Genomic DNA, 25,591 nt, shown 5'->3' with positions numbered 1-25,591 from the left:
GCATTACTGCTCATGAGTAATTTGAGATTGTGTGTGTGTGTGTGTGTGTGTGTGTGTGTGTGTGTGTGTGTGTGTGTGTGTGTGTGTGTGTGTGTGTGTGTGTGTGTGTGTGTGTTTGGGGATGTAATGCAGATGTGCATATCTTCCTGGGCTTCAGCCAGATTCACTCCTACAGGTTCCTTTGGGTCCTTACTTTTCTAATCACCCCGTAGCTCAGTAATTCTCCACCCCCTTATCCGAACACACACACACATGCGTGCTTAAGAGAGGAAGATTTAGAAGGAAGCCTCATATCTCATGCTTTAGCATGAGACCACCAGACCTTTGGTACTTTTGTACACACAACCTCTGCATTTAAGTTCTAGATTAAAGGAAATGCTAGATGTCATTTTTTTTTTTTGTTAAAAGTTGTTTGGTGACTATGTAAGTGCAGTCACTGTGCAGAAACATATTGTAGGACTCACTGTATTGATTAAGGATCGCTCTGTCAACATGCTGAGTTTCATGACCGTTTCACCCACTCCCACATCAAAGATCCAGGGGCCACAAGTGCAGGGTTCAACACATGCCCCCGAGCGGCGAACTGGAAAATGTTAACCTTCTCGTCCCAGAGCTGCACGCACACACGCTCACAGATACTAATGTAGTCACTCGCACAGCCAAACACGTGTCAATGACTAGCCTCGGGTTCCTGCTATAGAGCTGCGTACAGTTTGCTTTTTCAGGTTAGAAGAGGGAAACACTTACAGTCAGGTGGCGGCTAATTTGCAGTCAGCTTATGATGCTTTGGGTTTTGCTGGGAGTAGCTTGAAATCCAGGCTTTTGTCTCTTAAGTGTGTTGTCAAATGTTCTGCATATGTGTGTCTGAAAGGTGGCGGTTAGCATTGCCCTATTTTCCTTTCTTCGTTTTATATACACTACTGTTCAAAAGTTTGGGGTCAGTAGGATTTTCTTTAAAGAAATTATTATTTTTATTCAGCAAGGATGCCTTAAATTGATATAATTAAAATAAAATGCTGTTCTTTTGAACTTTATATTAATCAAAGAATCTTGAGAAAAAAAATATTAAGCAGCACAACTGTTTTTAAATGTTTCTTGAGCACCAAATCAGCATGTTAGAAATGATTTCTGAAGGATCATGCGAACTTTAAGACTGGAGTAATGTCTGCTGAAAATTTCGCTGGGTCAATATATAGGATCAAATAAATGCAGCCTTGGTCTTTCCAAAAAAAATCCCATATTCCAAATTTCCCAAAAAATAAATAAATAAATCATACCACCCCAAACATTTGAGTGTAATAGCAGAATTCTGCATTCAGTTTTATCTGGAGTGCTAAATATGTTTGTTCACACCCAGATTTGGTTAAAGTCCCCCTGTAGTCAATCATTTTATCCCTTAAAACTCATCTTTGATCACCCATATTTAAAAAAAAAGTCCTGTGAAAAAAAAGTGTCATGCCTGAAAATAGCTTTAATGTAACTCTACACCCTTGCTTCATTTAGTATATGTGGAAACATGAATATGCAAATTAGCCCTGCCTCCACTAAATCACACAAGCTCAGAATACCTGATCCACTCGCTCAACTTTACTTTAGTAAGCCCTGCACAGTGGCAAGTGGAAATACTGGTTCAATACCATATTTTTTTGAACCAGAAACTGATTCATCTACAGGTTGTCTACAAGTCGATGTATCAGAATTGTAATGTGTTTTATGAATTGCTCTCTACAACGTCGGACACATTACGGTAAATTAATATGATTAACTTTTTGCTTGACTGCATTATCAAACAGCTAATAATGTGTTGCTAATGCTACACAAACGGTGAAAAAAAAGGTTCCTGTTCACCATCTCAGAGTTAGACAGCTGCCTTCTAAAAATCTGAAACCTTAGAAATGCTTTGAACAACTTAGAACGTCAGTGGAGAAAGGCATATAGTTCATCATAACATCGTAATATTACAATATTCTTACGGCATTCTTAAAGCGATTGTTCACCTAAAAATACTGCCTTGTAAACGCACAATCAAAATGTAATTGTGAGTTCTAAAAATGTAAAGCTAAAAGTAAAAGTTTGCTGTGAACGTTTACTTATATTTACTCCCCCGCATGTCATTACAAACTTGTATGGCTTTAACTTGTATGGTTTTTGGGTGAACTATCCCTTTAATTTATTTTATTTTATATGAACCGAATCTAGTCAGGACACAACAAAAATGCTGCACTCTATACTCATTTAAAAATAAAATAACCAGATGAAGATGCTTTTGGTTAAGTAAGATTTGACAGATTTTTACATTTAGATGTCGTCATCTAACAAAAAAAAATACTCAATTAAACAATTTAATGTAGAAGCAAATTTCAAAATGAATCTTTTTGAAGTGACTTTTTTTGGCTTTTAACTTATTTAGACAAAATAGTATAGAATATTAATATCAGCCATTTAACAGCATGAAAATTACTCTATCAACAAGAATTTTAATGTACATCTCAAGTACATCCCAACACCTGTCAGTATAGTTGCACAGGAGTATAAATGCAGCTTGACTAGGCAGTATTTGAGCTGCTTCTGTAAGCTGTTATTTGAACAGGACAGTTTCAGAGTCACATCTGTCAGTAAATACAGTTGCCAATCACTGACTTTGTGAATGTAGCTGGTGTGAGGTGGTCCCGCACATACAGCACATGCTGTCAGAAGCCCCTCCGCTCTGCCCTGATTGGAGATTTATAAGGTCCAGACAGATGTAAAGCAGACTCTAGTGGTGACAAGTGTCTGAAGAGGAAGAGGACATCAGGTGCGTGTGTGTGTATAGCCCAGTAAGTGAATGTGGTTTCGTGGAAGGTATGTCTCACATTGAGGTTATGCAGGGCTCACTTAGAGCAACTGTTTTTTTCCCTTCAGGATATTGAAAGAACTTGACTGTTCGTGTAGATTTGTGCTCATGTGGATTTGTTAGTCCTTCAACCTGAGGATGTGTCAGGGAAGGAGGCTAAAGATCACAGATGTGTGTAATGAAATCAAATCTCTCTGGTCTAAACTAAGAGGACATTTTTTACTGAAGTGCTCACTAGTGCTCTCATTGCACATTAGTGCCATTACTTATCATTAAGCAAGGAAACCATCAGAGTGAGCAAACAAAGGATATTCATCTTTTATAAAGGAGTGGAAAACGTAAAGCTGCACATTTTAGTGAATAATTTACATATTTAAAAAAGCATACATCATCTCTCCGTGGGTTGAGAACAACTGGGAGAGGAAAAATTGATAATATTCCACCAGGTGAACATCATTTGTGCAGGTGGATGTATAATTAATTAAAGAGCCACATACCAAAAGGACTCTGGGAATAATTTTGTAATATTGCTTAAGTTAACTTGCTTGAAGTACACTACTCATAAGCATTTCAAACATTGCCCTTTGTCCTTAAAATAATTTTCTCTAGAAATATATTGTTGGTCCAAACATCTTTTAAATTTAATATTTTTTTCTCATGCTTTAAGAACTGGAGAGAAGTTTTAGGATATTGAAAAGTTTAAAAAAAGAAAAGTTATGACAAAATAGAGATGGGATATTTTATGCATGCACCAGTATTTTTTTTTTAATTCTGATTCTGTCCCATTTTTTGGTCACTAATCAAATGTAAGCTAATTTGTGACATTGACCTTGTGAAAAAAAGGCCAGATTTTCTTGCTCCCATTGAATGTCAGCCAGTAAAGAAAGAAGGTGTCATAACAGATATTTAAATATATTTATATTTTCATTTTATTGTAATTATGTTGACAATATCATTTGTAATGAAAAAAAAAATATGATTTTAACCTAAGTAGGAAGCAGTATGTAGATTATTTTTTATTTAATTTTTTTTTAATTTTTTTTTTTATTATTATTATTATGCAGAATGTACAAAACAAGACAGGGAACAAAACAACACTGTAAGACACTTCCATTGAGATAAATACAGAGTTTGAATAAAAAAAAAAAAAAAAAAAAAAAAAAAGCAAGGATGAAGACAAGCACGTAGCCAGTATACATCAAAGGAATGAAAATACTAAAAAAGTAAATATTTTGATAAAGAGAGACATAAAGTTTCAGACTTCCTGTTACATTTTTTGAAGTATTTAAAACTCTGAAACATTTGAGTAAACTCACATAGAAATATATTAAAGGAGGGCTTACATTTTTTCCATTTACAAGTATGGATATGATATTTACCCATCAATATAACAAAATTTACAACATCAATGAAGGGTGAGTTTAAATCACATTTAAAAAAGAGCACATCTTGTTGGACTATAGGAGGAATTGTCTCCATTTTTACTGACAGCCAGCTATGTATATCAAACCAGAATTTCGAAGTAACCTGACAGTAAAAGAATAGGTGATCAAGTGTTTCAGGACAAGAAGAACAAAATCCACAAGATTCCACCTCAAAATGAAATCGTTTCTGTATAAAATCGTTAACTGGGTAAATCTTAAACATGATTTTGTAATGAGTCTCCTTGACCTTCGGAGCAACTGGGTATGTCATATAACAGGTAAAAGCTTTATCCTTCACTGAGGTTTCAACATCTCCCAAAAAATAGCACTGATAATCACCAGTGATAATACGTTTGAGTTCTTTGTAAATAAGTCTGTTATTACACTTACTATCTAAGAGATCTACATTACATATTCTTAAAGAGGGAAGGGAAACTACAGGTCTAGATAAAGGATCAGAAAAACTACTTTGGATTATTCTTAGCAATCCAGTGGGTATAGCATTGCATACCTTATCATAACCTTTAATTGTAATTCTAACTCTATATTTATTAAAGAAATCATTATGAGATAAGAAATATCCATTATCATCTAATAAATCATGATTAAAAATAATGCCTGTACTATACCAATCACTTTTAAACAGAGATTTCCTGTTAATAACTATAGCCCTATTGTTCCATAGAGTGGAGTTGTGAGGGGAGAAATTATGGGTAAATATCATTTTCCAGAAAAGCAATACTTGTTTATGAAAATTAGATAACTTCAGAGGAATTTTACAGAGATCAAGATCACATCGCAACACAAATTCAAGGCCGCCAATATTATTAAAAATGTGATTGGGAATATGATACCATATTGAGTGTGACTTTGCTAAACACTCTTTCAGCCATTTTATTCTGAAAGTAGTATGTAGATTATTTGCTTTGCTATTTCTCTCAGTTCAGCTGGTTTGTGAGCTCTGTGCATGTGATTGAGCTGAAATCTAGAAGACCCACAGTCCAAACCTGTCAGAGGTAATTGCCAACCTGGGCGGGCAGGAAGGGATTGGGGGTAATGTAGGGCAGTATACACTTTACACCATGACGCAGAACTTTACTTACCATGGCAGCCAGAAAATACATAGCCTGTGCTTTTCTATTTTAAATGCACAGCTCTAAAAACATCTCAATAGTTGTGGCTAAGCTGAAGTCATTCAGACCACCAAATAGGTGGTCTCGTTTTACTTGAAATGGAAGTCATAGCCTTTTGAAAGGAGATGATTCATTAATGTGCATCTGCACTCATTGTCTAGCTCTAGGGAAAGTGTTTTCTGACAACTTAAATGGGTTAATGTGGTAAAAAGCGTTCTCATATCTGTATTAGATAACCCTTCCCGCGTCAAGATCTTTTATGCCGATTAACAATGGTGTGTTCTGTAACCAGATTCCATTACCATGAGAAAAAGAAAGCCTCTTTATGGATTCAGCTGACAGGGTTTGCATTATCCTTGGCTTTCCACGCTCAGATGCTGCAGAAGATTGTCTCTGTACCAAGGGGCACATTTACATGCTCCTAATCTTCCCCAGATGTTCTGCAATGACACAAACAGTGATAAAAGGGACATGTCCGGGGACAGTCATGTGACTGCTTAACATCTATTGTCGTATTCCATCATTGTCAGTTGGTTACTTTCTAATCAAACTTACAGTTGGTGAAGTGTTTCTTGTGACAACAAAATTACAGCAGTGGTTCACTGTCATTCGGCGAGCCAGGTGCCAGTTCCATTTTAATTTGGGATTGGATGTTTTTTTTTTTATCTTTTAAAGGGGTCATATTATGCTTTTAGCTTCAACTTTCTTTAGTGTGTAATGTTGCTGTTTGTGCTTGAAAAAGTTCTGCACAAATTCCACTCCAAAAGGAGTAATTCTCTATATCAGTTAGCACTGTTTTTGAACTCCTTGAAATGCCTTGATTGTAGCCTTAAATTTTCTTCCGGGAATGTACATCACAATTTTCCTTATTTAAATCATTCCTAAATGCATCTGGTTATTTGATCAGATAGCAATCTGATCAGTAAAAACACATGAAGTGACCAGATGTAAACAGGCCAATAGAGACCAGAACTAAACAGAATGTTAATGACAGACTGGGAAGAGAGGTGCTGCATCAATATGTGAAAAATTTCATTTTTTTGAAATATGAAGCATGAAAACCTTTTCTAATAGACCCTCAAAAAACAAAATCAAGACTTTGATACTGGGCATAATAGGTCAACTTTAAAAATGCCTCGGTTACTAATGTAACCCCTGTTTCCTGAAGGAGGGAAATAAGACATTACGTCAGAACTGACTGAAGCATTGGGAACTCGCCTGAGAGCCCAATCACCTTTGAGTGGTAACAAAACAAGCCAATATACATTCGTGAGTGAGATTTGCATGGCAAGCTCACTCATTCAAGTTTGCGCTGAGAAGCCAAAACGGGGGTCCCGACCATTTGGCTGTGGTACAGCGGTTGTGGCAGGCAGGACGTAACATCTTCATTCCGTCCTTTAGGGAAGGGGGGTTACATTAGTAACCAAGATGTTCCCTATCAATCAGTCACATTCGACATTGCGTCAGAACTGACTGATGCATTGGGATCCCTGTGGAAAGTGCCACAATCGCTGACCCTTCCCAGCACCCTGTGTAAGCCTCATAGACCTGCGTACCTGGTGGGACGGAAGGACATAACTTTCCAAGGGGAAGGTCGATAGCTGCTGTTCCTTTCGGTTTACCCTATACAGCCATGACTGGTTGGATAACACTGGGAAAGCGTGCCGAATCCAGATGGAGAGGGACGCAAAAGACCACATCCTGCCTGTAGGGAGGTAACATGGAAATACACACATGGACTAAACCGCAGGGCAGAAGCCAGCTTCTCCCTTAGATTGTAGAATCTTGCGAATGTGTTAGAGTTGCCCAGACATCAGCTCTGCAGATGTCTGCCTGAAAGGTGCTTTGCGCCAACACTCCGAGTGGAGAGAGCCCTCAGCCCAAGGGGGCATGGCTCGCCTTGGGACTGAAACGCCAAGACGATGGCAACCACTATCCTGGGCCAACCTCTGTTTGGAGCTTCCGAAGCTCTGTGTGCAGTCCACGTAAACATGCAGTGTGCAAACGGCATGCAGTGTGCAAACGGCACACAGTGGTGGGAACTTTGGGCACATATCCAGGCTGGGGTCTTACAGGAATTACTTGAGAGTTAGATAGTCCGAATTCCAGGCATGTTTCGCTGAACGAAAATGCCTGAAGGTCCCCACCCTCTTGAAAGACGTGATCCTGTCTTGAGAGACAGGATCTTAAGCTTAAACTTTCTGCAATGGTTCAAAGGGCCCTCTCTGTAGGGCTGTTAATACCACAGAGAGGTCCCAAGAGGGGATGAGGCATGGTCGATGAGGATTCAGTCTCCTCTCTCCCTGTTTTTCCACAGACTTACTACTGCATCGTAATAGCATCAACATACACTTTTAATGTGGAGGGAGATGGCCTTTGCTCCAATTCTTCTTGCAGGAAAGAAAGCACGGCGCTGATCAGGCTTTTATGGGGTTCTGCCTGACGGGAAGAACACCAATCAACGAACAGACTCCACTTCAAGGAATAAGCTTGCCTCGTAGAGGGGACTCTGGCATGAGTCATTGTGTCAACTGCTGGTGGTAGACCACTTAAGTCCTCCGCGTCCCATCCAGATACCACCCGTGGAGTTTCCAGAGGTCTGGCCACGGGTGCCATAGGGAGCCCCGTCCCTGAAAAGCAGGTCCTTCCTCAGTGGAATCCGCCAGGGAGTGGCCGTAACAAGGAGCATCAGGTAAGAGAACCAGGTCCGGGTGGCCAGTAAGGCGCAACCATCAGACGCTCCTCCCCAACCTCCCTGACCTTGCGGCTCACTGGGGGAAACGCATATTTGCATAGGCCCTGGGGCCAGCTGTGTGCCAGTGTTTTCGAGCCGAGGGTCCCCTCGTTCAGGGAATAAAAAATCTGGCAATTGTCCTGCAATAATAGTCGGATTTGCTGCAGGGCCATAAGTACTGCTAGCAACTTGAGGCAATTGATGTGCCACTGCAGTCGAGGTCCTGTTCAGGATCCTGAAGCTGTTCACTCATTGCCTACAGTGCCCCAGCCCATTCTGGAGGCATCTGTTGTAACAACAACTTGCATGTACACTTGTTCTAGGGGCACTCTGGCCTGTAGAAAAGCAAGGTCTGACAACGGGCTGAAAGTGCGACGACAGAATGGTGTGTTGGTCACCCGATGTTTGCCTCTGTGCCATTCCCATGTAACAAATTAGCTCAAAGAGGAAATATTAATAATTAATCATAACTTGTTATGATTATTTATTTATATTTGGATCAGTTAATCTGATTAACTTGATGTAGCTAACTTAATATTACAATCAATTAATCCGTTCGTCCTATTCATTCTAAGAAAAGGGTATTTTTCATAGTGACAGAAAAATAATTCTGTCTTAACATGTACAGCGCTTAGAGTATGTAACAAGACCAGAAATCATTCAATTGACTGCGTAAAACAGAGAATCAGAACAAAATATGTATTGTGCGCAAGCTTTATTAACTAAATAATTAACACAACTAATCTAAACAAAACACATACACATACACACAATTATAATACATGTGTAAAATGTTAAGCGACAGAATGAAACCGGACACGGAAACAGGGAATGAAGCTATGGAAAAGATTAATTCAACTAAAGAACCATCAGCTTGTTATTTTCAAAGCCTTGTAGAAGGCTTCACAGCTTATTACTAAACCTCTGTTTAGTCAGTTAATTGTATGATACTTGCATTGCCGTTGAAGCAGTTTCATAAAGTTCCTGTGAGTCGATGGAGTTGAAGTTGCAATCTATTTCTACTAGGGATGTGCACGAATATTCAAATTATTGTTCGAAAAATAAAATACTATTCGAATTTTATCGAATTTATGAAGCCGTAAATACTTTGCGGGTTGTAAATGCAGTGAATCCCTGATAAATCCCAAGCACAAACTCGCAGTTATAATTAAATGCACTGGATGGCACTGTGGCGCGTTTAACTAGTTGTTTGTTTTTGCCTCGCGAAGTTTGGAATTACTAGTCGAAAATGAGGTTACTAAATGATTTTACAAAATGGAATTACTTTTGATCAAATTAATTAATTAATCTGGAGTTATAATATCATCACCACAATGAGAAATCACATATAATCCAAACAGCAGTCGACTGAGGAAAGACAGCTGTCTATCACTGCATCACAACTGCAGGTAAGCGCAGCTGTAGTGCGAGTGATCCAAGATGATAACTTATCTAATAGCAAAATGATTTGGAGACATATTCTTCCTTTAAGTTTCGTTGAGAGAGAGGTTTAAGAACAGAAAATGTACTCGGTTACTAACGTAACCTCGGTTCTCTCTAGTAGAGGGAACGAGTACTGCGTAAGATATCTTACGCTAGGGGGAAAATCCTTTTTCCGCGAGATGTTGAAGCCAAAAATTATCCTTAATTTTCCAATAATGCAAAACGCGTTGCGGCAGCATACAGACATAGGCGAGGCAGCACGCGCGCCTATTGGCTGCTCTGCGGCAACTGCAGCAGCCTATCGAGCGAGGCCTGGCGTGACGCCAGACCCAATGAGGGTGCTTCGCGCCCGCTGCATCACATCCTGCCGAAACGGGTGTGGTCTAGGCCTATAAATACCGCTCGCAGGCAGCTATTATCTGGTTTTTCATCACCGAAGCAACCAGAGCGTGTGCATGCACGGCAAGATACGCAGTACTCGTTCCCTCTACTAGAGAGAACCGAGGTTACGTTAGTAACCGAGTACATTCTCTTACGAGAGGTCTCTCGTACTGCGTAAGATATCTTACGCTAGGGGACCCAATGCAAGACGCCGTGCGTGCCGGGATCTGACACCAAAGACCCAAGGGCGAAAGCCCGGGGTTCATATAGTGCACAATCACCCAGGGAACTCACAGAGAGTCCGGGAAGAGGGAGGGGCGAAGCCGAACTCTTCCACGTATAGCAGCGTCGCTTAGACACAAATTACATCATACAGACAGGGCGGGGTACGGCCTGAACTGATGGGAAAATGTGGGTCTTACACAGTTTGCCCAAAACACATCTTTGTGCTGTTGTTTTACACTGTCGATCATTGAGCTGTGCTCAGTAGACGCAGCATTCTGAGCTGATAGCATCAGGACAGACAATACTGGTTAACTAGACCGACAGCAGCCTGGGCTGCAGGGCGGGAACCTCTAGGTTGTAAAACCTTATAAATGTAGACGGGGAGGCCCAGCCCGCCGCCGTACAAATATCTTGCAAGGCAATCCCACTCGACCAGGCCCACGAAGAGGCCATGCCTCTCGTGGAGTGCGCTCTGACACCCAACGGGCATTGCATGCCCTTGGAGGCGTATGCTAGCGCAATAGCATCAACTATCCATCTGGATAGGCTCTGTTTCGATGCGGCTAGTTCCTTAGAGCGCCCGCTGAACGAAACAAAGAGCTGCTCTGTCTGTCTGAAAACAGACGAGCGGGACACATAAGCTCGTAATGCCCTGACTGGGCAAAGGAGGCTCGCGTCTCTTTCCTCATCATGGACCGGTAGGGCTGACAGGGAAATGACTTGCGCCCTAAACGGTGTGTTGAGGGATTTTGGAACATAACCGTGCTTAGGTTTGAGTATAACCTTTGAGTCATTAGGCCCAAATTCCATGCACGTCGCGCTCACTGAGAGCGCGTATAAGTCCCCTATGCGCTTCACTGAAGCGAGAGCCAGCAGAAACACAGTCTTGAAAGACAGATGTTTCAGATCAATTGTCTGTAAAGGCTCGAATGGGCCACCTTTCATGGCTTCCAGCACCGTAGAAAGGTCCCATACGGGGACTGAGGGAGGTCTGGGAGGATTCAGTCTCTTAGCCCCTCTAAGGAAGTGGATGACTAAATCATTCCTTCCTATTGACTGACCAAGCGTTGTTCTCGAGAACGCTGCTATAGCCGCCACATAAACTTTGAGCGTGGAAGGGGTCCTGCCCTTATCCAACAGCTCTTGTAGGAAGGAAAGCACCTCCGTCACTCCACAGTCTGTGGGTGACACGCCACGGGCTGTGCACCAGCCCGAAAACACTGACCATTTTAAGGGGTAGAGACGTCTCGTAGACGGAGCTCTAGCCTGCGTGATCGTGTTTAACACTCCCTTAGGGGGTTCAACATGTACCCGTTGATGGCCCAGACATGAAGGGACCACAATTCCGGGTGAGGATGCCAGATCGAGCCATGGGCCTGAGAGAGGAGGTCTCTCCTCACTGGCACTGGCCACGGGGCAGTGCTCGCTAGCTGCATCCCAACTGGGAACCAAGGTTGGTTTTTCCAGAACGGTGCCACGAGCAGTACTGAGCATCCTTCTTCCCTGATCCGCTCTATCATCTGAGGCAGGAGAGAGATGGGGGGAAAAGCATAGAGTGGGCAGCGGGGCCATACATGAGCCAGCGCGTCCCTGCTCTTGGAGAAAAATTCCGGGCAGTGAGCGTTTTCTTGAGACGCGAACAGGTCTACTTCCGCTCTGCCGAATTTCTTCCACAGCAGTTGGACTGTCTGTGGGTGTAGAGATCATTCGCCTGCCGGAACATTGTTCCTGGACAGTCTGTCTGGTCCTATGTTTAGGAGCCCTGGCCCGTGCGCTGCTCTCAGCGAGTGCAGGTTGCGCTGAGCCCATACCAGGAGGCGTTCTGCTAGCCTGTGCAGGTTCCTGGACCTGAGGCCGCCCTGGCGTTTTATGTAGGACACCACAGACATGTTGTTCGAGCGGACCAGGACGTGGCGTCCTTTTATTTGGGGACAAAAACGCGTCAGCGCGTTGTCTACTGCCAACATTTCGAGGCAGTTTATGTGCAGAAGCTTCTCCCGTTCTGACCACTGGCCGAAGAACGGTCTGCCCTCGAGCAGCGCTTCCCATCCCGAGGTGGATGCGTCCGTAGACACCACTCTCTCCCTCGAGGAAGTCCCCAGGCTTACACCTGATTGGTACCAGTCGTCCGCTTTCCAAGGTTTCAGAGCTGCGACGCACTTCTGATTGACCTTGAGACGAAGCAGACTGGATGTCCACGCTTGGCGTGGGACTCGCGCTTTCAGCCAGAACTGCAGTGGGCGCATGCGGAGCAGGCCCAGCTGGAGCACTGATGATGCTGAGGCCATGAGACCCAGCATCTTCTGAAATTTCTTGACAAATTTCTTGACAGATGCGCCGCAGCGGAAAGAGTTCGCTGCACGCTGAATGTCTACCGCGCGCTGTGGTGATAGTCGCGCTATCATGGACAGCGAGTCCAACTCTGTGCCCAGGAAAGATATCGTCTGACTGGGGGACAGAGAGCTCTTCGCCCAATTGACTCTGAGACCCAAATTCTCGAGGTGATCGAGTAAAATGGTCGTGTGCTCTATGAGCACTGAGCGAGATTGAGCTAGAATCAGCCAATCGTCCAAGTAGTTCAGTACTCGCACGCCCCTCATTCTGAGGGGTGCGAGCGCCGCATCCATGCACTTCGTAAATGTACGGGGTGCCAGGGATAAACCGAACGGCAGGACTGTGTACTGATATGCCTGGCCCTCAAAGGCGAATCTCAAAAATCGCCTTTGACGTGACACTGAATCTGTATTTGAAAATACGCGTCTTTCAGATCTATTGACACGAACCAATCTCCTCAGCGAATCTGCGCAAGGATTTTTCTGGTCGTGAGCATCCTGAACTGTCGCTTCACAAGCACTCTGTTCAGTTGCCTTAGATCTAGTATGGGACTGAGACCCCCGTCTTTTTTCGGTACCAGTAAGTATCTGCTGTATAGCCCTCCTTCGCTCTGAACTTGAGAGAGAGGCTCTATGGCCCCTTTGCTCAATAGTTTCGCTACTTCGGCTCGAAGTAAATGTGCTACTTCTGTTTTTACCGTGGTCTCGATGTGCGCCGTATAGCGGCGAGGGCGTCGGCGAAACTGCAGCGAATAGCCTCTTTTTAAAATGTCTAGCACCCACTTCGAAACCCCGGGCAGCTTTGCCCAAGCATCTGCATGAATAGCTAGGGGTTGAATACGAAGCACGCTCCGTTCGCTCAGCGATGGAGAGGCTTCGGTGTGCTGTAACACAAGCGTCGCGCTCGTGACATTTGAGGCAAGGTGCGCGCTGATAACAGCGGGCAGATTGCCCGCGCTCCACTCCCCTGCAGTGGTCAACCGAGAGGGGGAGGGCTGGGCGAGTCCCATAGGAACTGTCATGTCTGTGTGTGGATGTGGGCGCGGGATAGCGGGCACATTTACCACACCGAAAGCATTGTTCGCTTGAGTGAAGCGAACGCACGTTGGTTTCGTTCTTACAGAAACCTTGAGACAAGCAGTGTGTAGGAATGGGCACTGGGCAGTGGGCATTTTTTTTACACATAAACACCATCGGCCGTGGCCGGGACACCAGAAAATTCACTCTTATGGGATTTATCTGGGTAGCCGTAAAAGCGGCGTTTGTGTGCAGGCAAGCGTGCTGCGTCGCCGACTTGCTTACTGCAGAATACACTGGAACAGTCACATTACTGGAACTGAACGAGCGAGAAGTTGCCATAGAAACAGAGAGCGTCAACGCGCTGGCGTTTGTTTGCAGCCATACGTGTATTACAACAGGTTTGACCACTGCAATATTGACATTTCCAGTCGCCCGAACTTCAGAGGGGAATGAGAAATGTGTGAGAAATGGAGGTCGGTCCGTCCGCAGCGGAACCAGAAACACTCTCTTTTGGCAGTCTCGGAGAAGGCTGCCAGGTGAGTCCTAAGAGTCACCATAGGCAGTAACTAGCTCGCAGTGAGGGCAGTCGCCATCAGCGAGCGCGAGAGCTGCGTGATCCTCAGGAAAGGGGCGTCTTGAAAAAGACGCCCGGCTCTTTTAGTGCAATGAGAGTGTGTGTCGCGGCGACGAGCACACACACATACATAAACACAGTAGCAGAGAAAGGATATAACGCCGGATAGCGCAGCAGGAAGGCAAGGAAGGCGGCGCGGCCAGCAACTTCAGTGACTCGTCCCGCTGAAGGTGCTCTCTCTCAGAGAGCGCGGCTTCTCTCCAGCTCCAGCGATGCGTGTGCTTCGCTTGAAGGATGAAAAATCAGATAATAGCTGCCTGCGAGCGGTATTTATAGGCCTAGACCACGCCCGTTTCGGCGGGATGTGACGCAGCGGGCGCAAAGCACCCTCATTGGGTCTCTTACGTCACGCCAGGCCTCGCTCGATAGGCTGCTGCAGTGACCGCAGAGCAGCCAATAGGCGCGCGAGCTGCCTCGCCTATGTGTGTATGCTGCCGCAACGCGTTTTGCATTATTGGAAAATTAAGGATAATTTTTGGCTTCAATATCTCGCGGAAAAAGGATTTTCCCCCTAGCGTAAGATATCTTACGCAGTACGAGAGACCTCTCGTAAGAGAACGCAAAGTGCTGTTAGAAACTTACAGAACTAGAACACCGTTATCTTTGTTTCTCTGAAATGTCTGTCAGCGCAGCGTTTTTTCTCACTCGAGCATAAATTGCTGGCGGCACCCCTGCATGTGGATAATATTATTGTTTTTCTCAACATAAACGTGAAACAATATAAACACGATAATCATATGCTGACTCGAGTGTATGTGTACGTTCTGTTCGATAACTGGCGCAATCTGCTACTCTGCTTTATTAGGCGTTTTTTTCCGTTCGCGCTGCTTGAGCTTATATCCTTTTGTTCTTTATATTTTTTTGTTTACACATAGACCTACTGTTTAATGTTTTCAATTAAAAGAAAACTTTAACATATATTGTAAGCTAGTTGTGTATATTGCCTAATCGTAAGCTTCTTCAGAAATGGTGACAAAAACGTAAAAAAAAAATTTACTTAAAAATTAATGTCTTTTTCGTTAAACGTCATTTAAATAAACGAATATTCGAATTTTCGAATTTTATGAGCCAGAGTATTCGAATGCAATATTTTTGAAAAATGCCCATCCCTAATTTCTACTGCTTTGAATGAAGAAGATATGATGAACTTGCATGTTTAGTTCAACTCATGGTCGAGGAAGTTGCACATGGCTTGATGTGTTGGTACGACCACGTGGTAGGACAGGGCTTGACGACCGCGTGGTAGGACCGAGTTTCCGGTCCCACACACGCACAGCGACCAGCAGAAGCAGGAAGAGAGAGAGGAGGAACTTGTCTGGAGGCTTTTAACCCATGAGGATGGCCTCTCCTCCTATGGGGTCAGTGAGCCAATCGTACTTAAGCTTTCAGAGGGAAAGTGAGCTGAGCTAGAGTGAGCCAGAGTCAAGATAGTTGAGAATGCGAACGCCCACTTCCCTTAGCAAGCCAAGGAGAGCCTCCGCAACTTTTGTGAAGACGCGAGGCGACAGGTACAGCCAAAAGGGGAGGTTCATGTACTGATATGCCCTACCCTCGAAGCAAAGCGTTGGAACTGTCTGTCGGGGTAAAGTCAAGACATGAAAGTACGCATCCTTCAAGTCAATCGCTAAATCTTGGGGGTGAACACATGAGGATGCACTTCTGCGTTAGCATCTTGAATGGGAAGCTTGTGAAGGGCCTGATTCAAGACACGCAGATACAAGATCGACCATAACCCACCACCTTTTTTGGGTACAATGAAGTATGATTTGTAAAACCCTGACCTATCTCGGCTGGAGGGACCGGCTCTATTGCGTCCTTTGCCAGCAGGATTGCATCTCCGTAAGCAGGACAGGAGCATGCTTGTCTGCCACTGAGGTAAACAAATGCTTCTGAACCTGGGGGGACGCCAGGTGAACTGAATTGCACAGCCTAGTCTGATTATCTGAATGAGCCAACGAGATAGGCTAGGAAGCACTAGCCAGTAGGGCTGTCACTTTTGTGAAAAAATCCTGTTCGATTTTTGAGACGTAAGTGTTCATTGAATCGATTGTAAAATCGATTTTCCATGTCTAAAGACGTTTCCATTTTAAACGCAAAATAGCCTATGGGCAAATCCACGGACAACGAACAGGCATTAGGACGAACGTAAAGAGGGCGCTTGAGACGCGCACAAGTCTGCAATATTTCTGATGATTTATTGGCGTGAAGTTTCGTGCACAATGACAAACAGGAGTGCAACATTCTCGAAAAACAATAAGCAGAGTGGACTGCCATAACATCAATGAAAAACATTACCTCAGTCTTCAACATGGCTGTGTTTACGGTTAGAAATGTCAAACAAATTTCGCCTGGTATGTAGGCGATTGTAGACGCGTAGCCCGAATTTGTATCTGAATGCATGAGACTGTCTGCATACCGGCAGAATTCACAGTTTTGTAGTAAAAAGAGAATGCAGAAGGATAATTTGCTGTTATGCGTGTTTGTCAGAGTTGCTGTATGACGCGCGTTCGCTGCGGGCGTATCGTGACGAGCTGGACGCGCTCCGAGAAAAGATCGTTAAAATCGATTCCCTATTTTCGTTTTCGAAACTTGCGTTGGTTGGTCCAATCGATTGTGCAATCGATTTTCGAACGTAAAGTGACAGCCCTACTAGCCAGGCCCCCAGACACTGTGCAAGTGGCACCAGCTTAACCACAGACGCAACCGTGGAGGGGCAGTATGCCTGTCACGATAATTAAATAACCGTCTGATCGCGATTATTTGGTCTTAACCGCGATTGTTTTAGACAACCACGATTATTGCGCTCTTTTATAGGCCTACAGCACAAGGGGAGGATCTTGTACTGATATGCCCTACCCTCAAAGCAAAGCGTTGGAACTGTCTGTCGGGGTAAAGTCAAGACATGAAAGTATGAGTTCTTCAAGTCGATCGCTCAGTCTTGGGGGCGAACACATGAGGATGCACTTCTGCGTTAGCATCTTGAATGGAAGCTTGTGAAGGGCCTGATTCAAGACACGCAGATCCAAGATCAACCATAACCCACCACCTTTTTTGGGTACAATGAAATACGGTTTGTAAATAAAAAATTAACATAAAACATTACTGTGCAGATTTTTTCAAGAATTACTTTTGCTGCTGATTAATACACTCACTAAGTTTAAGAAAATTGTCATAGCTATTGAATACATTTACTTAATATTTATAGGTGTAAACTGTAATCTTACACTGCAAAATGATAACTTACAAAGGATTAAATTCATCACAATTATTTAATGAATGAAGCACACAAAAAAATTATGACAAAGCCCTAAACTGGCAATTAATTGGCATAACCGCAATTATTTTTTAGACAATTAATCGTCACCCAAATTTCATAATCGTGACAGGCCTAAGGGGCAGTGAGGTGGATCGCTGGGGCCCAACCATCATCTCGAAGTAGCGGAAGTGAATGGCTCCTTGGATCCCTTTTATGATGGATGGAAGCATTTTTTTCTGGGCTTCAAAATCTGTGGTACAATTCACTCACATTATAAAGTTTTAAAGAGCCAGGACATTTTTGAATATAACTCAGGTTGTGTTTGGCTGAAATAAGTCAGTCATATACACCTAGGATGGCTTCAGGTTGAGTAAATTATGGGATTTTTTTATTTTTATTGAGAACGTTCCTGTTCTTTTTCGTGCTGCAGTCATCAAGTCTAACGAAGGTAGTGTACATTGTAGTTTATATAGATTTTAGGAGGCAGAGCTTAGAAATGCCGAAAAAGCACCTGGCTGAAAACCTTAAACAAAGCATGCTTAAACCCACCCCAGACTCTGGAGTGTCAATAGTCCTAATCCAATCAGCATAACTATTCAAAGAATGGGATAGTGGCTCCAAGAGCCATTAAAGACAAAGGGTGAGATTGTCAGTAATCTGACTCGAGAACAGGACTGACAGGAACCTCTTGCTAAAATCTTTGCTTAAACGAATCATTCATCTGATGTCACCATCTTTACCTTAACCCTCTGAGGTCTGAGCTGTTTTCTGGGCCCTGGAGGTGTTCTGACATGCTCTGACATTTCTGGTTATTTCTGTTACTTGTGACATTTTCATGGCTAAAGTCTAATTACACTGTATTCAGCACAAACTCTGCTACAATAATATATCAGCAGCATGTATGTAAAAGTTTGTAGTTTTGAGATAATGACATTTATGCGTGGTTTGTGAAAATACAAAAAAAAATTCTCACTGAAATAAGGCCATGAAACCCATACTGATTATTTCTTCACAAGACTTTTGAAAATTGTATGACGTAGCCTAGAATATTTGCTGCAAAACTATGTGAAAATCACCCTGACTGCTCATTCAGATAAGACAATATATTGATTTAAAAGATTTACGACCTGTTTTGTGTGAAAAAGCTTTATGCGGGAGCTCATTAATATGTAAGCTTTTCCACACCTGAGAAAGACAAAGAACCTCCCCTAACAGCCCTATTAGGAGCTATCAGGCCCTGTCATTCTGAGCAACCTTGCACAATACTGTAAATGAGGAGATTTAAAAAAGAATGGCTTTTAAATTGTTTGGATTTATTTACAACACAACATAATCCAAAAATACACAACAAATGCCAAAAAAGCACTTCAAAGACAGAGACCTTTGTGCCATTCCTAAAAACATTGTACATACCTTTCATTTCCAAGATTTTCACTTTACCATGTTCACGTACAGAGACTCATGTGAATGTTGAAGTCCTCAGTGACATCTGGGCCCTGAAAAAAAAAAGTGAACATACTGATATCAAGAGAAAGGCCTGCACGATTTTGGAAATAAATATTAGATTTTTCTGGTTAAAATTGCTTTTTAAAATTCCAATACACACACACACACACACACACACACACACACACACACAAATGTTTCCAACAATATATAATATAATGAACACCAGGTTTGTTTGTGTTGTGCCTTGTAGGCATAAGGTATATGCGCAGTGCCGGATAAAATAATAATAACAATAAATAACCTATAGCAGTATAAATCTTCCAAAAGATTTCAGTAACAACTAAGCTAGAGAAAAATATATTGATTATCATGTTACTTCAAATGTTTCCATCCGTTATGATGATATGAAATGAGATCATAATAAAAACATGAAGCCGTTTGGTGCGTTTTGCTTTTCATCCAAAATATGATACAGTACATTCAAACGCGATCGCGCTGCAAAATATGATACATTCAAACGCGATCGCGATCCAAAATATGATACATTCAAACGCGATCGCGCTGCAAAATATGATGCATTCAAACGCGATCGCTATCCAAAATATGATACATTCAAACGCGATTGCGCTCAAATATAAAACATTATGGTTACCATATACATATCTACGTTTGAGCAGATATCCACAAACACAGTAACAGTAAACACGGGTCTAAATATTATAATATTCCCCATATATCTAGCAACAGTTCAACTGCAACGTGACATTTATGCAACAATAACAAACTAATATGTAAGAATTTATTACCTTACATCTTTCTTGTCTTCAAATCGCGTTCTTCTTCTTCTGAGGTAGCCTAAATCCAATGTAAGCTCAGGCACGTCTTTCAAACTCGACGAAAAGTGAAGTGAAGTGTTTTGTTGTTGAGGTAATGAGCGAGTTCGCGTTCCATGTGGAGATTTGCATGTGAATATCTTTTGCGCGAGTGGGCGTGGCCAAATTAACTGTAATGAGCAAGCGTTTGAGAAGCTGGACATCTTGTTGGTTTTATACAAATTACTTAAACAGAGAATATTTGTTTTCGTTTTGAATCCGATCATTTAAAAGTACACACTTAAATGTTTATAAAGGTATATGGCTCATAAATGTGTGACAAGTATTCGCTGAGTTTTGTTTCAGTTTATAGAAGTGCTCAAGAAAAAAAAGTTCGCCGCAACGGAGAGGCAGAACGCACACCCTGTTTATTTTCTTTATTTTACAAAAGCACAATGTTTTGATTTGATTGTAAGTGGACACATACAAAAGGAGAAATATCACAGATTCTTTTTTTATATTTCTTTTTTCTGTATGACCATAAATGACGGAGTAATTTAAGTTTATAGTGCTACAATGTGGAGAAAATCCAGCAAAACGCGCCCGCGCGTTTGTCGACCTCAGAGGGTTAAATGCTAAATACAATGTACTTCCCCTTAGTTTTTCATGTGATGTTATGTAAAGATGCAAGATCAGCAGATGTTAAACAGATTCTTAAATGTGTAATTCCTTGCTTGCCATGCAAATCTCACGTTTTGTTACCACTCAAAGGTGATTGGGCTCTCGGGCAAGATCCCAATGCATCAGTCAGTTCTGACATAACGTCGAAAAGTGATTGACTGAGAGGGAACTTTGAGGTCATCTATATTCTACTGTACATTTATTGTCTATATGCTTATTATAGCTATAAGTGACAGAATACACTTTTAGCAGATATATACATTTGAAATGAACAGCCTTTCTCTTTTCGGAAAACAGAGCAAAAAATTGCTGACTCATCTGCACAGATTTTATCTGAATTAAGAACTGTTTACACAGTGGAAAAAATACTGGAATTAAATTACGTTTGTTTCGTTTTTCGGTTCTTGCATCTGTATTCTTTCAGTGATACAGACAGAATCAACAAAATCATACAGGTTAAAACTGTGCAACAAATTAATATTAATAATAATGAATCTTAATGTAATGTTAATTAAATATATTTCATAATTAAATATATGTAAAATAATAGGCTTTTTGAACAGTTAGAGAACCCGGAATCATTAAAAGAAGAATAAAAAAATTCCGACTTATGCCTTTTTTTTCTTTGCTTTTTTATAAAGGACAGGCCATTCGATAAGTCCCACCTAAATTTCCTGTTTCAATTGGAATTACATCAACACAGGAAAGGAAACTGATTTCATGAGGTCTTTAAACGTTATATGGATTAACTGGGGCCACAGAGGGGTGCCCGAGCTTGTTGACACTGTCACTGCCCTTTGGAACTGAATTACACATGTGCAAGGGGAAAATGATGAGTTAGCATTCTGTTCATCACTTTTCACCAAACATCTGTTTGTTGCTTCAGGAGGGGAAGATACTTCTCAGATAGACTAATGTTGATCAAGTCTCTCTGTCGGTTGTCCGTGAAATGCTTTCTTCCTTACTGGAAACAGGGGTGTCTTTGAGTAGAAATATGCATTTGATTCCACAAGGGCTGACCTTTGACCTCCACTACACTCAGTACCTGTGGGCCCTAAATAACTAAAGCAGGCCTTAGTGTGACTGCTTGTTTCCAATAAATAACAGATGTTCCAGACAGGAAACAAGGACAGCATTTTTCAACAACAAAAAAAACAGCCCCACATGCACAAGCGAATCAGTCCATGCACCGCATTCTCATTAAAGTGTCACTCACTGTCCATTTCAACCTCCGCCAGGCTCATCTCAGCTGCAAAAAGGGACTAGTTGGTTGTGTTTTATCGGCACTACACATCAGCCACACACTCAAATCACACTAACCCATGTGTGTTATCAGACTTGGTGCTGTAGAAGCTCTGTGAGTTGACGGCACAGTGTTCCCTCATTTGATCTCTGCGTTATGAATGCTACAGGCCCGTTCTTCACAGGCACCAACTCTGGCGTCTGTCTGAAGTGAACTAACGGAGGCCCAGAGGCTTCATCCTGTGCTGTTGTGTTTGTGTGTGTCTGTGCAGTGATGGGGGAGAATCAGAGGAAGAAGCTGGAGGCTGTCAGCTACTCTTCCCGCTACGCACTTGGACTCTTCTACAAAGCCGACGCACGAATCGACGTCCCTTGGGCGGCCAAGTACGTCTCCAATAATCCCTGCATTCGCTTCATTGCAATAGATGATAAAAAGCGCAATTTAGGTCAGTGCCTTCATATTTTCCTCCTCTCATCTCCAACTCCCGCTCTGACGTTTCGTTCTGTTTCTCTGCATTTTCTGTTTCTTTCTCTCACTGTGTTTCAAGATCTTTGTTCACACTGCACACAAATCTGATTTGGTTTTTAAATCCGATTTATTTTTTCAAATCCAAACTGATGCCCATTGACTTTTACACATGGTCATGGTCATAATCAGTTTCAGACAGTGTCAAAAAGGACACTGTTTCGATGGTGACACGTTATTTTCATTTTTTGGTTGACAGCCCTAAAGACATTTCTAATACACTGTCCCTATTCCACCCTGTTCCTGTCAGTGTCTGTCCTTTTCTGCCTTTTCTTTAAATTACAACACTGAGTTTGTCTGCCTTGAAAATGTATCAAGTCTAGTCAAATTTATTAGCAAGTCAAATTCACTAGTCAAATTTAATAGCGCTTTTCACCATACACACTGTTTTTAAAGCAGCTTTACACAAAGTCATACTGTTATGTCTATTATGCCTTAGTGCTTTAGATTTAGAGCCTGGTGATATTACAATATAAAACTATGATATAGATTTTAGATAAATAGCTATATTGTATTATATAATTTTGTCTAGCACATATAAAAGTGCTGTAACAAAGGCAATAACAGAGATTTATATCCTGGTAAGGATTTTTGTCATATTACACATTTAAGTAATTAAAACAGGGAGCTGCTAGAAAGTCAACAGATGATGAGCCAGAGGCGAAATGGAACGGAAAACTCAGTTTTGTCACTGTTTGTGTGTCATTTGTGTTAGACCGTTTTAAAGCATTTAATTTTATTAGTTGGTTTTGTTTTTTGTTTTATTAATTCTATGTGAACAGCAAACAGTGAGGCACCTCACTAGGTTTGGGAACAGAGCTCATGTGTATTCTAGATATGTGTGTATGTGCGTGTCTTGTTGTTTATGATTTTTGTGTACGCATGACTAAAAAAAGCTTTTTTTTTTGTGAAGAATTTGTGTGTGATTTGTGTCTGTTCCTGTGTTTATGAGTTTTTCCTCACAAAGCCTGTAAGTCCATGACGGTGTATCTGCAGTAGCCCAGTGGAAATAGTCTTGTGAAAACAGCCTCTACACCTGTCACCTTTCATCCACTCCAGTGTTTCCGAGGGCAACATCATAATTAGGGGAGCTGTTAAATTTTGCATTCTGCTGTGCTGGTCTTTTAGCCCGGCACACTCCTTCCAGCCTCCTCAGCTTTCACACGACCATGCTTTAATCTTCCTTTTCATTTCTGTAATGTGTTTTGCTTGTAGTTCCAGTAAAGTAGGTCTGAGTCTGATCTCACAGAGCACCCCAAGCTCTCTTTGAAAACTTTTTGGCAGGCCGCTAATGATAAGCTATTACTGTGTTCCTGAGCGTCTGGCGAGAAACCCATTTATGCCGTTCAGTAAATGTGGAATGAGGTAGATCAGAGCTAGATGATGGTTTCCCAAAAACAGAACTGGTTCATAATTAATATGAATTTGATTACATATGAAGTATGAAACTTGCTACCAGAATACCAAAGAAAAATGACTATTCAGACAGGATTCATTTTCTAAAGGACGTTTAACTTATAATCATGGGATGTCTGTCATTTCATGTACTGATTCAGATGGGATTGGGATCACCGTAGTTAATACTAATGTGTCTGGATGTGGGCGTTATGGACGTTAATGTTCTCTGGATGTGATTAATTATCTAATTAAAACATTATGTATGTAATTAAAGGAGGAAATTGTAGGTATAGTCCAATCAATAATGAAAATTCTGTTATTTTTACTCACCCTCATGTTGCTCCAAACAAGTTTGACTTTCTTTTGTCTGTGGAAGACAAAAAGAGAAATTTTCTCTTTTCATTGAGTTTAGTACCCATGGCTAATGAGGCTTTCAAGCTACGAAAAGGATGCTAAAGCACCATAAAGGTATCGTAAAAGTGGTCCAAACTGCTTGCTATATTCAGAGTCTTCTGAAATCATATAGCTTTTTGTGAAGAATAGACCAAAGTAACTCAGTAAAAATCCTTCCCTCTAGTGAGCTGCTGTAAATCATTGAGTTGAACTCGAGAACCAGATCAGTCAGATTTGGGAAAGAATTTTTCAAGTTGGTTTTGTGAGTTGTATTCATTGAAAAGATTTGACCCAACAGATTTGTTCATGAATCAAATATCACTACTCTCATGAACTCTCAAGAACAACTAGGGCTAACCGTATTATCTACTTTTATGATATCTTTATGGTGCTTTTACGTCCTTTTTGAAGCATTAAAAAAGTCCCAAATCAATAAAGCCGAATGAAAAGAATTTTTATCCTACAACATTTCTTTGTTCGTGTTCACCATGAGAAAAAATGTCATACACGTTTAGAATGTCATGAAGGTGAGTAAATTTCTTGAGCCAGTGTTGTTGTGTCAGGGAGTATTTTAGCATGAAAAATGACACACTTCACTAATTGTAGAGATGATTTGGCTGCAGTCAGACTCTGCATGATTCATTTATTCCTCAAGCGAAGGGGTTATCAAGATGAAGTTATTAGTGTTTGAAAAATGGAATAAAACAAAATACTGTATGTATCACAAAATCATGTATCACAAGCTTAGAAACTTTTTAATGCTCAGCTTTTTAATACATCTAACCACTTTGATCGAATAGTCCCTCTAAAACGGAGTGTTCTGCCGGCAGGCGCCACCTAGCTACGAAAAAATTAATAATCATATATTTCAAAACAACTGCCTTGATCAACACAAAAAGTGTCTGAACTTTACGATGCATTTAGCCAATTTGATTAACTCCTAGGTTGTGCTGAGTTATTTGCTGATATATAAAAAGAGTTTTTTATTTATTTATTAAATACTTTTTTATACTATGCGTGTAATATGTCAAAAACATCATACAGCTCAGATAGTCATGTGTCATATTTCATTAGAAAGGTATCACAGAGTAGAATACAAGCATAAATGTTTTGGGCTTTGACTAAACTTGAACGGGTTTTTGTACGTGAAGACTCACATGTAAATAATATACGGATGCAGCATTTATGTTGTTTTCGCTCATAACTGAAACATGAAACATGCTCCGATCGTGGAAAGTGGCACATCATTATTTACTGCAGATCACGATTAAAAAGATCTGATCTTCTCGATCTGAAGATATACTCTCATGGAGTTATAACACATAAAACTCCATAGGAGCACATTTAGCTATGTAAAATGTAGTTTTCATGTGGCGTTTACGCTTGTAACTTCATGAAACATGCACAGAAAATCGCATTACATAAAATCATTCCTTACTGTGGATGCTCCCGATTGATTCCAAAATCAACATAATCCATTGTGTTGATCACAAGATATTCCTCACGGAGGGACAACCATTTTAAAAATGCCTTCCTAGGCTAAACAAAAAAGCTGCCTTGGTTCCAAATGCTGTAACTTTTGATTACTTTATGCTATCTCCACAAAATTTGATCCAGATGCAGCTTGTCCTCCTACCTTATTTCCTTCCTGAGTAATTGCATATCAAACAAGAA

General features: G+C 41.5%; 1 protein-coding gene across 5 annotated transcripts in view; it reads left to right on the top strand.

Annotated features, from left to right (window-relative positions):
• Positions 1-25,591, top strand: part of rnls (renalase, FAD-dependent amine oxidase) — a 70,133-nt gene that overhangs the window by 27,202 nt on the left and 17,340 nt on the right. For 4 of the 5 annotated variants that reach the window (XM_081393270.1, XM_081393271.1, XM_081393272.1 and 1 more), the window contains exon 5: positions 21,873-22,046. The exons of the other annotated variant lie outside the window; for it this stretch is intronic. In XM_081393270.1, the coding sequence (XP_081249396.1) occupies positions 21,873-22,046 (174 nt within the window). The remainder of the gene's footprint in view (positions 1-21,872; positions 22,047-25,591) is intronic. 5 annotated transcript variants of the gene reach the window in all.

Source organism: Scardinius erythrophthalmus (genome assembly GCF_964197995.2).
Source record: "Scardinius erythrophthalmus genome assembly, chromosome: 18".
Classification (NCBI taxonomy): Eukaryota; Metazoa; Chordata; class Actinopteri; order Cypriniformes; family Leuciscidae; genus Scardinius; species Scardinius erythrophthalmus.
This window is presented reverse-complemented; position numbering and strand designations above follow the sequence as displayed.